Source organism: Malurus melanocephalus, unplaced genomic scaffold (genome assembly GCF_030028575.1).
Source record: "Malurus melanocephalus ecotype Western Australia unplaced genomic scaffold, MMel_1.1 scaffold_0, whole genome shotgun sequence".
In the NCBI taxonomy this organism is placed as follows: Eukaryota; Metazoa; Chordata; class Aves; order Passeriformes; family Maluridae; genus Malurus; species Malurus melanocephalus.
This window is the reverse complement of record NW_026623232.1, coordinates 8,096,002-8,110,111: the sequence shown is the minus strand read 5'-3', so window position 1 is coordinate 8,110,111 and position 14,110 is coordinate 8,096,002. Positions and strand designations below refer to the sequence as shown.

The 14,110-nt window shown below is 39.0% G+C and overlaps 2 protein-coding genes across 3 annotated transcripts in view; both read left to right on the top strand.

Moving 5' to 3' along the window:
- Positions 1 to 5,008, top strand: part of SEL1L (SEL1L adaptor subunit of ERAD E3 ubiquitin ligase) — a 34,152-nt gene extending 29,144 nt beyond the window's left edge. The window contains exon 21 of the mRNA XM_057382179.1: positions 1,081 to 5,008. Within this exon, the coding sequence (XP_057238162.1) occupies positions 1,081 to 1,284 (204 nt within the window). The 3' untranslated portion in view covers positions 1,285 to 5,008. The remainder of the gene's footprint in view (positions 1 to 1,080) is intronic.
- Positions 5,009 to 12,666: 7,658 nt separating this feature from the next.
- STON2 (stonin 2) overlaps positions 12,667 to 14,110 on the top strand; it is a 70,940-nt gene continuing 69,496 nt past the window's right edge. The window contains exon 1 of one of the 2 annotated variants that reach the window (XM_057381847.1): positions 12,667 to 12,724. The gene's annotated coding sequence lies outside the window, so the exon portion shown is untranslated. The remainder of the gene's footprint in view (positions 12,725 to 14,110) is intronic. The other variant, XM_057381767.1, reaches the window with a different exon arrangement.

Below are 14,110 nucleotides of genomic sequence, written 5' to 3'. Positions count from 1 at the left end.
ATTCTTATTTCCTATTTGTGCAACTCTGTGAAACTGAAATGTGCACAGCCTGTGCTCTTCTATGTTGTTCTCCCCTTGAGGAGAAGTTCTCAAAACTGTTTGACTGTTCTTACCCATGACCATCTGCTATCAAAATGAAGCAGATTTAACTGACATMATTGCTCAGGGAAAAAGAAATTGTTTGGACCCCTAATTCTCATGGTGTTTTATATTCAGCTGCAACAACACCATTAGAATTGTTTGATCTCTGTGGGGGGCAAAATGTATTTGTATTAGATTGTTCAGGTATTTGGTAGAGTTTCCACTGGGTGATGGCCCTGGGAAAAAAATTGCCTGGAATTAAGGTGAAGTCTTCCCAATATTTCTCAGTTTTCTGACATCTTACTGCCTTTTTGGGTTAGTTAATTAAAATGTTGTGGACGTTATTACCATCCAAAGCAAATGCAGTTTCAGGCAGTTCACCGAAGTTTGGCAAAATTTAGTAGTCTAGAGACTGAGAACTTCCAGGAGTGTACAGTCAAAATACTCTAGGCCAACTGGGCAAATACACATGTAGCACTTACAGAAGCTAGTATGCAGAACACAGTCTTTCCAAGTTTCAAGTCTGCTGGTGCAGATTAAATTGTCAGTGACTGTGTATCATCAGATACAGTAGTGAAGCATAAAAGTGCATCTCAGCTAATGCTTATGGAAATAGAATCTTATAAAAAGGCTCTTCAAACAAAACTAACAGTAAGTCACTTTAATTTCCCTATCCATTACCTGCACAAATCACAGCATTGTACCATACGCATGTCCTGGGGCTTAATGCTCTATCATTCATGGGAAAGCCACAGAGCTCCATATTGAGAACCTTCATCTCTAAAATAGAGTAACTCGTCCTATATAGCATGGCTTTTAGTCTTAATGGTATTTTACTTCCTGGAAACTAAGAATGTCACTGATGGGATACTATTTTTTTCAGAAAGGAAAAGAACACTAARTTTTAAAACTGGTACTTCTACATAAAAAGTGTTACAAATCAAAGTAATGTCTCATTTATGTTCTTTGACATGATGATGTGGACTTCTTCTTTCTTAGATAAGGGAGGTATTCTCACATATTGATATGGACCAGCTGCTGGGGCCTGAGTGGGACCTCTATCTTATGACTATCATCGCGTTGCTCCTGGGAACAATTATAGCTTACAGACAAAGGCAACATCAAGCAATTCCCAGACCAGCAGGACTGCGGCCAGCTGTGCCTCAACAAGAACCACCCCCAGAGCATCAAGCACCACAATAGCAACAAGAGCCTCAGTGAAAGAACTGGATTTTTCAAAAAGGAACAATTTTCATTGTGAATTAGGACTTTGGATCAACAGTCCCTCCCCCAAAAGAGGCACAAAGAAGTTAAAAAAAAAAAGTTTGAAAGCTGCTTAGAATGATGCCTTTTTTCAGGGATAAGAAAATTATTTTGAAACTGATTTGAATGTTATTTCAGTGCCAATGGAATAACACTATGGCTTTTTTCATGGAAACACAAGAGTGCTACTACAAAAATGTTGCCTGCTGTATCTAGTTCCTCTTTATTCAGAGTTCTTTTCAACTCCTAGAGAGACAGAAGGCTAGCAGTGGAAGATTTTTGCCTGCTTGATAGCAGTTGCCCTTTATAAAAGTAATAAGAATAAATAATTTTATGGCAAATTTAAGTCCAAGAAGCTGRACTATATTCAAACTCTAAAAAGATGAGAGCTGTTAGGAACTTAAATTCTGATCTGCATCTGAAGTATTTCTATAGTGCTTGTTTCAATATTTTTTAGTATTCCTTACATTTTGGTCTTTTATGCTGTCTTGGATGATTTAACATAGATTATTGATAAGCCCTGTAAAACTAAGCCAGCAAACATACCACTTTCCATTTGTRCATTTTTGTTTTGGGTATTTTCCTCCATTCCCCTTAGACAGTTCTCAGCAGTCAGTACATAGCCCATGAGGTGGAGTAGGACTGATTGGGTCTGTAAAACTCACCAGTTGAAAACTGTCCACACAACACCCAGATCTCACATACTTCTAAAGCTTTTCAGGAGCCTRTGTACTTTGCAATATTTCATGACATAAACCATATTAGTAGTGTTCCTAAATTAAAATTTGTCATTACAAAGAGGCGGAGTCTGGATTGCAGAAAGCACCAGTATTACTGTGCACACTGAAGGAGAGAGCCAGAAACCTTACTGAGTTAGCTGACTTGTTTTTAGGGTTGGAAGTTCTATATTTCATTTTGAACAATTAATGATTTGCACTGCAAGAAAGAAACGTGTGTATCTCATGCATGCATCTGCTTAATGCATCTACAAAAAAGAGCCACAGAAATACATACTCTCTATAAAGGGCATGGGCTTATGCCAGTAATGCTACTCCAGAGCTACAGGGGAGCTCTGGYTGTCACCAACCTCTCTTGTACCTGGCATAGATGAAAGTCACAGTAACGTCTCTTACTGTGCCATCTCAAGGACCCCTTATAATAAGAAAATCCAAAGAGAAAGACCAGTGGTTTATGGCTTTTTGATGCCACCGGGTCAGTGTAAAGGCCTTTTAATGAGTGTAAAGAATGTGACCTGTGACCTGACTGATGATTCAAGACTGCAAGTGGAATCTTCACTTAGTGATGATTTTCATTGAAGTCTATTTTCCAGGGCTGGGGGTGGGAAGAAGTTCGGGGAATACTTTAAAAGCACGAAATGCAGAAGTGTCTGTTCTTATTTACCAATGGTAGTTACATTTTTGTTTCTTTACTGGCATTAAACCCTCTGAATATACTAACTTAAAGCTGAATGAAATACAAATGAGGAGGCTTTAGCCACTTTCTGACAAAAGCTGTTGTGTTTAAAGGGTTAAGGGCTTCTTTTCATGCAAATGTTTTTCCAGTGTATTGGCAACAACATATCAATACACTTTATTTAGAAATGAGATTTTGGCATKGTTTCATACTTGGCACATTTGCAAGGAGATCATTGCACAATAGATCTCTAGTTTGGGACAGAAGATAAGCAATCCATTCTTTTGTAAATGGAAATGTYGTGGATGACTAGGATTAAAGGTACTAGTATTATAGGTAGAACTTCTCAGTACTTCACAATGCTTATGCTGGTCATACAAAAACAAATCTTGAKTTTTAATGTGGAGGGTTGCAGCATGTGGTAGAGGAATGATTTGTTCAGTCTTAATCATCATTAGCAGATGAAACAGTATTGAACTTCAATGTAGTGTCTTAAATGTACAGCATTCCCCCAGCTGCATTTCTAAGATAGCTGTGACTTCTGAAACTCCCTCTGAAATATTTTTGCCACTGTCACTTAATAACTTTTTAGCTTGGCATGAATTAATTAAAAATTATATGGAAAGTGTTTTTCATTTAAGTACCATTGGTATTGGTCTCCTAGGCCATTTAACAATTTTGTTACTGCATTATTAAAATGTTTTGATTGTTTGATCTATTAGAACTAAATTCTAAAAGCTGTATCTTATTTGCATGAGAATTTCATCACTGCTGCTATGTGACAGTCTTATAGTTGACTTTCAGTGAATCTGGTGCATTTTTACATTCAAGAAATCAGCAGAAGAAAATAATTGAAGATCAGCAAGTTATTTCATTTTTTAAAAAATGCTTTTTGAAGGAGCAATAAGCAAGTCTTTCTCCTGCATTTTTCCCTTCCACCAAATTACTACCACTAACTTTTTCAGATGACATTCATTTGAATGTGGTGGTAGAAATAAAAAGGTACTTACCATAAATAATGGCAAGTTAACTCAGGGATTAAAGAAATAAGTTTTCTAAATCAGTTATCTACACCATGACTTAAGTTTTTGTGACAATCCCTTGCTATTCTGTTCTGAAACTTGCATTTTGAGGAAAGTATTTAGCAATATGTTTCTTGTTGTGTACTCAGTTGATCAAGCATCTTTTTCCTAAAGAAGCTGAGTTGCTTAGTTTACTGAAGTGAAGTACTTTGCCCTTTTGGTAGCACACAGGTTATCTTATCGTTTATATGCAGGAGTATTTTAGAAGGCTTTCTGGTATGTTCAGCATGGTTTGAATGGAAAAGTTGTATACTTTGTGTGTAGTAACATAGGCCAGAGCCTGCCTATTTGACCTTCCTAAACTCATGCACTTCTTACCCTGCACAGAAAGTGGAACTACAGAGCAGTGTTATTGGTGAAATTTCTCTGGGTAGGAAAACTGGGGGAAAATGTCTGGAGAGATGCATTGTTCTGCATCTCAAATTATTAATCAAAGACATTAGCTGTTCTTGCTAGTTCAAATAAATGCTGAACTGTTGAGAAAATAGGATTCTAGTTCATCACCAGTGAAACTTGTGCCAGAGCTATCTGTTGAAATAATTTTCTTGCTTTATATTGTCCATCATGGGACAGTGTAATAGAAGGTAAGTCTTTTGATAACAGGCATACCCATAAGACTCTTACGAGACAGTTTTACCCACTTGTTAGTCATCTTCCATAAGTCAGCTGTTCTTATTAAAGAAAAAAAAAATCAAATGTTATTAATTGGGGGGAAGAACATTAAGACATGGCTTGTGAAAGGACCTTTTAAGACTATGCATTATCTAATTCCACCTATTATATGCTAGTTTTGGCCTATAAAAGGGGATTACACTCAYCTTTGCAAGTTGCTTTCCTTTTAGATAGGCAACAATGAACTGAAATTCTATTTTTATTTCAGAGAATATTAAACTGAAAAGATTTAGTTTGATTTGAACTACTGCAAATGCATATGGCAAATAGGGACTATGGGGGGAACCCTTTGTTTTTATCAGCTACAGTTCTTTAAGGGTCTTGTAGGAGTTTTGTAAATTTATTTTGTATTTAAAATCAGTATAAAGGCTGGTCAAATGTAATATAATTGTGTAAACAAATTCTGTTAATAGAAAGATGTACAGATTCATTTTGTACTGTATCTTTAATCTTGTGAAATAAAGATACCACCTGTGTGGTTACCCTCAGTGTTCACAGTGGTTATGGTAACAGAGGATCTGAATTGCTAGTCATATACTGCTATATGCCACTGTTAAATGCATTCCTTTCCTTCAAGAATTCTCATACTTCTTTCACTTCCATTCCTTAGGAGGGTCATAGGAAGGAGGAATGGGTCATTATGCATTTTATCTTCAGCTGTGCTAGAAACTTGTCCTGTGTGTGTGTGTGTGTGTGTGTATGTGACAGTGTATATAGCATTTGTACCATGTCTGGTAGACACACAGCTGCTGTGATTCAGGAGTAGTGGCCAGTAACTTTATGTTTACTACTGCATTTTCAGTAACAATAGAGGAATAATTCTGTGAGCTGGAATAGATACYGGAAGAGGGGCTACCCCAAGCTGATGAATTTGTTTGCTTTTTAGGCTGTCTTTGACCCATTCAGCCCTTCAGGCTTCTCCTGTTGAGAYAGTCTTCCCTTGTAAATGCATCACATTGATTGGCTTTCCAGTGTGCTTGTTCATTTGGGAGAAGGAAAGTAAGRACCAGGGGCAGGAGAGGAAACAATGATAACRGCTAGGAATGATCCTGAACATCAGCCCAAATTACATCTTTTTCTGAAGYATTTAGAGGCTTCCCATATTGTCTGCTGCTACCCAGAGTGCTGCAGGTAGAAACAGCACTACAGGTACTAAAACAAGCTTGAGTTAGACTAATAAAGCATCAAGGGTGAGATCATCTTATCCTTCACCTTCTGAAAAAGCCCAGTATTAGAGATGTGATTGCTGACATACTCAAGTGAGGTGGGGTCAAGTATAATGCTTTATTTYACTTGTAGCCTGTAGTCACTTTGGAATTGTGTTCACAGTTCTATGAGGGAATTGATTGGGGAGTGCTGGGAATTTCTGTTACTTGTTTCAAAAATCTACAGACCAATGTTCATTGAAAGCTAGTATATTTTGTTTGGTTTCCTAGCTTGGTTGGTTTTGGGTTTTATGTTTCTGCATTCTCCATATTTTARTCTTGAGACTAAAAACACTTCAATTGAAATTAAAATATTAGAAAGTATAGTTTGTAAACCTATAAGAYCTGTTTTATTAGAATGTGTTCTTTGGTATAATGGCAAAATGTTCTTCCTCTTCTCCAAAGTATCATGGTCTTTATGGAATTTCTCAATTATGACTTTGATTCCTATTTTCATAAAGAATAATTGAGGAAAGAAGTCACTCTAGCCTACTTGTCAGAAATCTTCAAACAACTGTTATCAACCTCTTCCAAAGCCAAGGTAAGGGAGGGCAGTACCATCTGTCCAGGTAATGAAAACTRTAACATAGAGTCTTAAATTTTATTTTCAGAAAGAAAAGTAAGAGGAGATGGAGTACCATAGTAGTTGCACTTCAGTAAGAGAGAGAAATGTAATGTAGCTTCCACAGCACAGTACCTGAATCCAGCAGTGATCCTCAGACAAAGAGTTTTAACCCTGRAAGGCATCAGTGCCACTGACACTCTGGTAAGATTTCTGAGGGCCTCAGCACTTCAAGGCAGCCCTTTGCTGCAGAGACRTGGTTTGCTTACATTTTTATTGATTTGGTATCCAACTTCTTGAGCTTTCCATGTAATATGGGTTGCAATTCCAGATTTTTGAAAATAAATTTGAAGAGCATCAATTTTTTCTTGCAGAATACTGAAATTAGAGAACTTCAATTCTGCTGTCAATAACTTTCCGTATTTCTTCATTTTTTCTTCATCCTCCCTCCTAAACACAGGCTGTTTTTGTTCCAGTTCCCATCTGTAATTATGATTGTGACTCCAGTTCTGTACAAAATTAATACAAACTGTTTTTGTTGCTTCTAACTGCTTTTGCTGGGGGGGAAACAAAAATTTCTACCTGGGTGTGTGTTTGCAGCCACAAGGTGATACTAGACAATAATGGCAACTTGGATTATTAAAAACTTGAGGTCTGAAAGATTGGGAAAGGAGTAACTTCCGCACTTTGAGTCACTGTCATATCTTGGGAGTTGGGAGAATGTGTATATGAGTGTGCATGGATACACACACATATATAGAGATATAAGAAGTATTTGGTTGCAGGAGCTTCAGAAACTTACTTAACACAATTAAATATTTCAGTACTCATATTTCTCATGTATTTGTAGAACAAAAGTTCAGAATTAMAAATCAGTGTACTCTCTGGAAAGACCTGGTAAAGAATTACCTTCCCTAGATTATTAAAACGTTTTTAGTATGCAAATCCATTAACCTCTTGTGTTAGTCTGTCTTCAAACATCTTTTGGAATATTGCATGCACAGATAAAATGTGAACTAGTTGTGCATAGCTTCCAGGACTGTAGGCTCTTTTGCAGAGTTAAATCCACATTTTCTTAGAGTATAAAATCTTTCCTGCTAATATAAGTGAAAATATTTAGCAACAGGTGMTTAATGGTTGTTTTTAATCACTTTTTCACTGAGACCATCTGGTGCAATATTTGAGCTATCCAAATAGCTTGAAAACTGTAATTTAAAATATTGTACATTATTTCTGTCCAATCTTATTTTAATATTTGTTAGGCTCTAGACTTTGCTGTATACTGAAATTCTACTGTTTAACATAGTTTTAGGTGCTTGTGAATAATTTATTGTTGTTAATGTTATTATTTATTACTAGTACTATTTGGAAAGTTTCCCCGATCTAGTCAGCAGCAATCTTAAATGAAAAACCAATTTTCATTGCTAGTATTAAAAAGGGGATATGTGATAAATTCAAACACCTCATAGATTTTAAAGTCATTATTATAGCTGATACTAAAATTACTGAAGAAATATGTGGAATGTTCCAGTTTAAGAGTTATAAGTTCGCATTATAAGAAACATCCTACTTGAAAAATCATCCAGCTTTGAATTCAAAAGGCCAAAGGCCTGACAATCTACATGTTGGTGACTTTTCCAAAGTGATTTTGTTGCCTTCATTACTGGACCTATGAGATCAGGAGGATTTGAGTTAATGATTTTTATATTGTATTTAGTTTCATCTCTGGCTTTCRTAACATTGATTACAGGACTGGACAGTCTATGAAGAAGAATAGCCACACCAAAATATGTATATATTTCATTGTGGAATCCAATGTTATGTTAATTTTCAGCTGTAATTGAATAACTAAAGGATCTCATATTTTTTACAGATAATTTTGTGTTTGACTTGGTTGTTGAAATCTGGGAAACATTGCACAGAAGGGAGGTGACTCTAGTAAGAGAATTCAGACCCAGTGAGATAAATGTGGTGATCTCATTGTGCGCAGCTGTGTTGGCTTTTCCTGCCTCTTTGCTAAACAAACAGCCTTACTGAGTTCCCTGCTAGGAGTCTGCTCCTTTTGGAAGGCAATGGGTGCAAGTAGGTAGGAACTGCTCAAAACAGAATAAGAAAGAAGGATTTCTTCATTGATGTAATCTCTCTAACAAACTCAACACTGTATATTAACTGCCTGCTCTAGATGCGTATTCAGTGAATAGCTCTCTAGACACACAAAAAGTACTTCAGTTTTTTTGCACATGTAATTGCAAAAAATTGGCCTAACTATTATGTTTGGGTTTACAAGCCCCAAAAAGTTTGTTCTTCCCTACATTTGTCATTCTTAGTTCAGTTCCAAAAGATAGATTGATAGGAAATCCTTATTCTAAATGTTTCTGGTCATACTAGTTCAGGATCATAAAACACAGCTCTCAGAGTAAACAGTTTGCAAATAATTCTTTGGCTGAAAAGTGAAAAGCTCTACGATCAATACTGAAAATGAATAGAAAAGTAAAAATAAATCTCTTCTTTAAGATTTCAGATCTAGTGTCTCATTAATCCCACTTGGTACCGTGAAAGGTGCTAGAACAAATGATAAGACTGTCAGTTTAAAGTACTGTTCCTTATTTAAACACAACAAATAAAATATTCATTTCCACTGTCTCCTTGGGATTTMTAAATGCCAAATCATAAAGATTTTATTGCAGTTACAGAAAAGGAAGCTTTCAAATTACATAAAATGAATGTTTCATAAGTCTTTAGATGTCTCTGTGCTGCTTACATTAAGCATTTGATGCTTCCAAATTTCTCCACTAGCCATTACTCTTCTAGCACTGCTATTCTACAAATCCTTCACTTGCTCAAAMTGCAGGCAGAACAAGCTCTGCAGATACTGGATAATTTGGTTACATGGCAAAACAAGGGTGTCTGGTCATTGACAAATGTCTTTCCTTGGAGAAAATGCCTACTCGATGAAGGAGAATTGAAGGTGACGGCCTGCSATGCTGGAAATAGTGCCTTTGTACCAGCAATATTAATTTTAAACTAAATTTGCCATTACTGAGTCATGCAGTTAAACAAATCTCTCCTGAAGTATGTGATCTTCCAGGCTGGGCTGTGGCAGCTGGAGCAAAGACCACTCAGGTGCGTGCACATGGTCCAAGRTGAGGGAGCTAAGCAAACAATCTTTTGGTGCTACACATTTATTTTCTCTTACTGTTCTGTGTGTCGAGTCAATATCAGCTCACTGGCTGAGGAGTCTCACTCCTGTGAGACTGTACTTTGTGATACAGTATAAAGAAATATGTGAAGTATGGACTTAAATGTGGAAATGGGTCCAGAGAGGTAAAGAAAATCTCAAAGTGCTTCAGTACACTTCTGAACTGAGCCTCTGTTGGCACACCACTGAGGATTAAGTCACACCACCTCATTTCATTTAATATRATGAAATACATTGAATTCTGTTAACTGACAAATTTAATTAAATCTGCAGTAAAGCTTGCATGAGAATTGTTGTTTTGTATTGGAATAGAATAGTATAATTTCCCAATATAATGAATTATTAATATCTTTATAATTAAATATTAACATTAAAACCCCTAGTTAGCTGTCAAGTTGAAAGAACAAAAAGTCAGGTGATAGGTATATTCAAAATAAATTAGAATTGGGATCATTCTAGCCTTTATTTACTCAGCACACATTTTTATAATTATGATTTCACGTGCTCTAACCCTTTAGAGTCATATCATAAATACATTTTCAACATCAGTCAGAATATCAACAATAGAATGCTGTATTTTTGTGGTTAATAGGTAACTGTTCTATTCTAGAAAATGGAAGAATATACTCTTTGTTCTTCRTGCTCAAATAACTTGAAGTAGGCAAATCAGACTCTCCTGCAGTATGTTCAGGTTTTTGGGGGATTGGGGTTTTTTTTTTCTTTTTTTCTTTTTTTTTTTCCCCCTATCTCCTTACTTTGGGGAGGGGGATAAACATTCAAGTATATTCGAACTTCTCTTTCTCTTGTAGGAATAGTAATGTTTGACCCGAAATTGAATATACTTAAGTAGAATAATTTTGGCTTTGATTCTGTGATGTAATAGAATATTGCAGTGATAAGGATCTATAATGACCATTAAGTTCAACTGCCTGACCACTGCAGGGCTGACCAAAAGTGTGTYCTGTGGTTTTGATTCTGAGAAGACCCAAGAAAATATAAGAACCTGTATCAGGCATATTACCTGCTAATCCTTCCCTTCCAGATCTTACTAGTAAAAGAATTTCAGAAATATAAAGCAAAAATTTCTTGCAAGTCCAAACAGAACAATAGTACTAAACAGARTTGTCTGATGTTGTGGTAATGATGTATTAACTTGGCTGGAATAAATAGTGTAAGAGAATCAAATGTTTTACAACATGTTTTGCTCTCCCAACACCTCTCTCCCTYCCCCTTTTTAAAAGGATGCCTCATACAGGAACTTCAATTTGCCTAACATCATAAAAAGTAATTGGTGCTAGAGCAAATTTAAGGCTGGTAATCTGCATAAAAGAGGAAAAAGTGCTTAAAAAGATCATGTATTATATGCAAGCCTTTTTCCTTTAATGCTTTCTTAAATGAGGAAACATCCCTTTCCTCAGCCTTTTAACCATCTAAAGGCTATCGGGAAAAACGCTTCGGAGTGAAAAGAAGGCGAAGATAGAAAATACATTTCTGGTACTGAGCCTTAATTGCAACCTGATTGATGACATTTCATGGTGTGTGCTTTAGCAATGCAAGATACAGCAACCACTGCCACTGCTGGACAAGTCTTTTTCTAGTCAGGATCCCTCACAGTACAGTACATCATAAGTCAATAATGTTGCTCTGGATCCTGGATTTATTAAAGATGTGGAAGATAAAGGGAAACAAATGGAAAACTAATCTGTAGTTCTTTTGGCTCATGAAACAATCCTGAGAAGAAACAAAGATGCCAGTTGTGCCATGCCCTTGTAGGTGCCCTGAACACATGTAAATGAGTCTGACTCGCAGCCTAAACCCCTTTGGGCCCATGGGCAGCGTCTGCAACTAAACGTYTTCCACGTGACTGGCTTTGTCTGGGCAATCAACATCTTCTGCTGCTGGATAAGACAGGATCTGCAAATCCCGTTTGGCGATGTGCGAGATGTGCGCTTCTTTTTCCCCGCGCTGTTTTCTCCCAGCTTCCTCTAGCTGGCACTCGTGTCGGTGCTTTGGGACACGCAATGTCCCCTGCGTGTGCCACAGGGGCTTGGGGTTTTGGGTCGAGTGTACTTTGTAATGCATGTCCCCACTTTGCACCAGGAGTAAACCTTCGACCCTCTTTGAAAGCCCCTTCGAAACAATCAGGTGAACCAGACGTGCTAAACTGTTGACTATAACATCAGCTGCAATTACATGSTTATCTTGCACTTTGCAGTTGAGATTTTTCCGGTGTTTTACCCTTTTTCAAACTGTCAGTTGACCCAGAGAGGGATTAAACTGCATTTTTTTTTTTTTTTACAGTCAGTCCCCATTACTAATAAAGGCTATTATGATAGTGGTTATTGCAAATGTTAAGATCATTAACATTTCTCCGTTTGCAAGGTTCAATTTTCTAGGAAGCTCTTTGGTGGCTTGCTACTCCCTCAGCTCTCTAGAGTCATTCTCTGCTAATGGATGTAAATGTACACATCTGTGCTCACGTTTGGGCTAATGATGCACAGATTTATTTTGCATAAGCTTCCTTTCAGCKGGAGCCTCGGAATTGTACTGGGGTTAGAAGTTAATTCCTCCATAAAGACATTTCCATATGCAAATTGCTCTCTGAAATCTTGAAAGGCAGAAATAAGATTAATATACAATTTCTATTATGTTTGTAATACTGTTGTATCTTAACAGCTTTAAAACAATTTGGTTCATGGACATTGCATTAACTTTCTTAGTCCTGCCTAATGCCTAATCCGCAAAATGCATCAGCGTCCTACAGAAGAACTGAGGTGCCCGTTAAATTGGTGGTAATTGGTGTTAAGAGTGGATACACGAACCAGTTGCAAATAAGAGAGTGTTGCATTTAAAAGCACGTCCGTTGAATGATCGCAAGCAGAAGGATATATTTGCATTATCAATTTTTATTTGTGCATTGCTATTTATTTTTGCACGGGGGGGGGGGGAGCGGAGACGGCAAAGTCCGTTGATTTTGAATCGTATTTCGAAGCGGGCGAGCAGACCCTTCCAAGGGCGCGATGGCGGGAGCGCGGGACCGGCCGCCCCTCCGCCGCCACCTGCGCGGGGCGCGGGAGCGGCACCGGCACCGGCACCGTGCGGACGGGGCGGGCCCGGCCCGGCCAATGCGGCACCGCGGCCGCCGGGGTGCGCCCAATGGCGGCGGCGCGGGGCGGGCCGGGCCGGAGGCTCCGCCGGTCGCGCTGGGAGTGCACCCGCAGCGCCCCGCAGAGCAGCGCGCCCGCCGGTAGGTGTGAGGGGACCGGGAGCTGCGGCCCGCGGGGAGGAGGGGCCGCGCCCCGTGCTCTGCCTGGGAGCGCCGGGGAGGGGGACCGCGGCTCGGGACTGGTGGGCGGCGAACATCAGAAACTGGAGCCGAGGGAGCCTAAAGCGAAGGCAGGTGGCCCTGTTGGCGGAGCTGGGGCCGCCGCTTGCCCCTCGGTGCCCGCGGAGCGGAGCCGCCCTCGGCTGCGCGCCCTGAGGGAGCCGAGGTTCCCCTCGGCGCTCCAGCCCTTTCCCCGGCCGGGCTCGGGGAAGCGCTCCCAGCCGCGACCATCTGCCGAGTGCGGAGCTGCTCCCCTCGGTGCTTGCAGCCTCCCTCGGGGCTGTTCTCCGCGCAGGCTGTTGTGCGGGACAGCCCARCACCCTCGGGATGTGCCGGGGCGAGCGGGCACTGCTCTGCGGCTGCGGAAGGGTTAACGCTCATTAGCAGCAGCGCGGGGAAGCCGCTCGTATCCACCTACCCCTCAGCTGCTCCATGTAATTACTCATGGTTTGGATGTTTTCTTGCTTGGGTCCGCTGAATTGTGCTGCTTTTGAAACGTTTTTCTGCGGTTAAGATACTCCAARGCGAACAAAAAATCCCTAGCTTATCTTTCTGTTGTCGCGTTTGAATACGCTGTGTAAATTGTAGGTTTAAAAAGCTCAAATTACATACTTCCATGCAAAGTGAATTTTTGTGTTGATATACGACCWGACAGCCTTTTCCTTGCAAACAAATATGTTTCGTTCACGTGTTAAGTATTTCTTCTGTACTGCAGCTCCACTTTTCTCTRTTGATTTCTGTTAATTGTTTTGTGCATTAATTGGTTGTAATCAGCCTCAGCTTTTCTGATTTTTTCTTTGCCATGAAGAAATTAATCAGTCTTTTCTGAGACTTCAGATTTCCAGAGACACAAAAGTTGAAAAGCTTGACTGCTTGACTAGATCATTTGCAGTTCATGTCTTCTCCTACTTTAGTTGCTYCTTTTGGTGGGAAATATCCTTAGGATAATAATCGCAGTACTGGTTTGAGGGCATTTTTAGTGTTGTCAAGGCAAAAATTTGGCAAACATTGGCATTTCTTTACTTTTGAGTCAGATATGAATCATTCTTCTGTGAAATGTGCATTTTGCAAACTTACTAGTCTGGGCAAGTAAACTTCAAACTACAAATTGCTTGTAAAATGCTTGTGTTCGCTAATTCTGGCACATGACTCTGATTTTGTGTTTTCTCTGCTAAGGTGATGGAAACATACTTCGCATTACACACACAAATGAGGCCTGGACTTTGCTCTAATATTGTCCAGATAAACAGGTTTACATTAATAAAGTTTGTGTTGTCACAGRAAAACTTGAAGAGCAGTTTTCCTCAT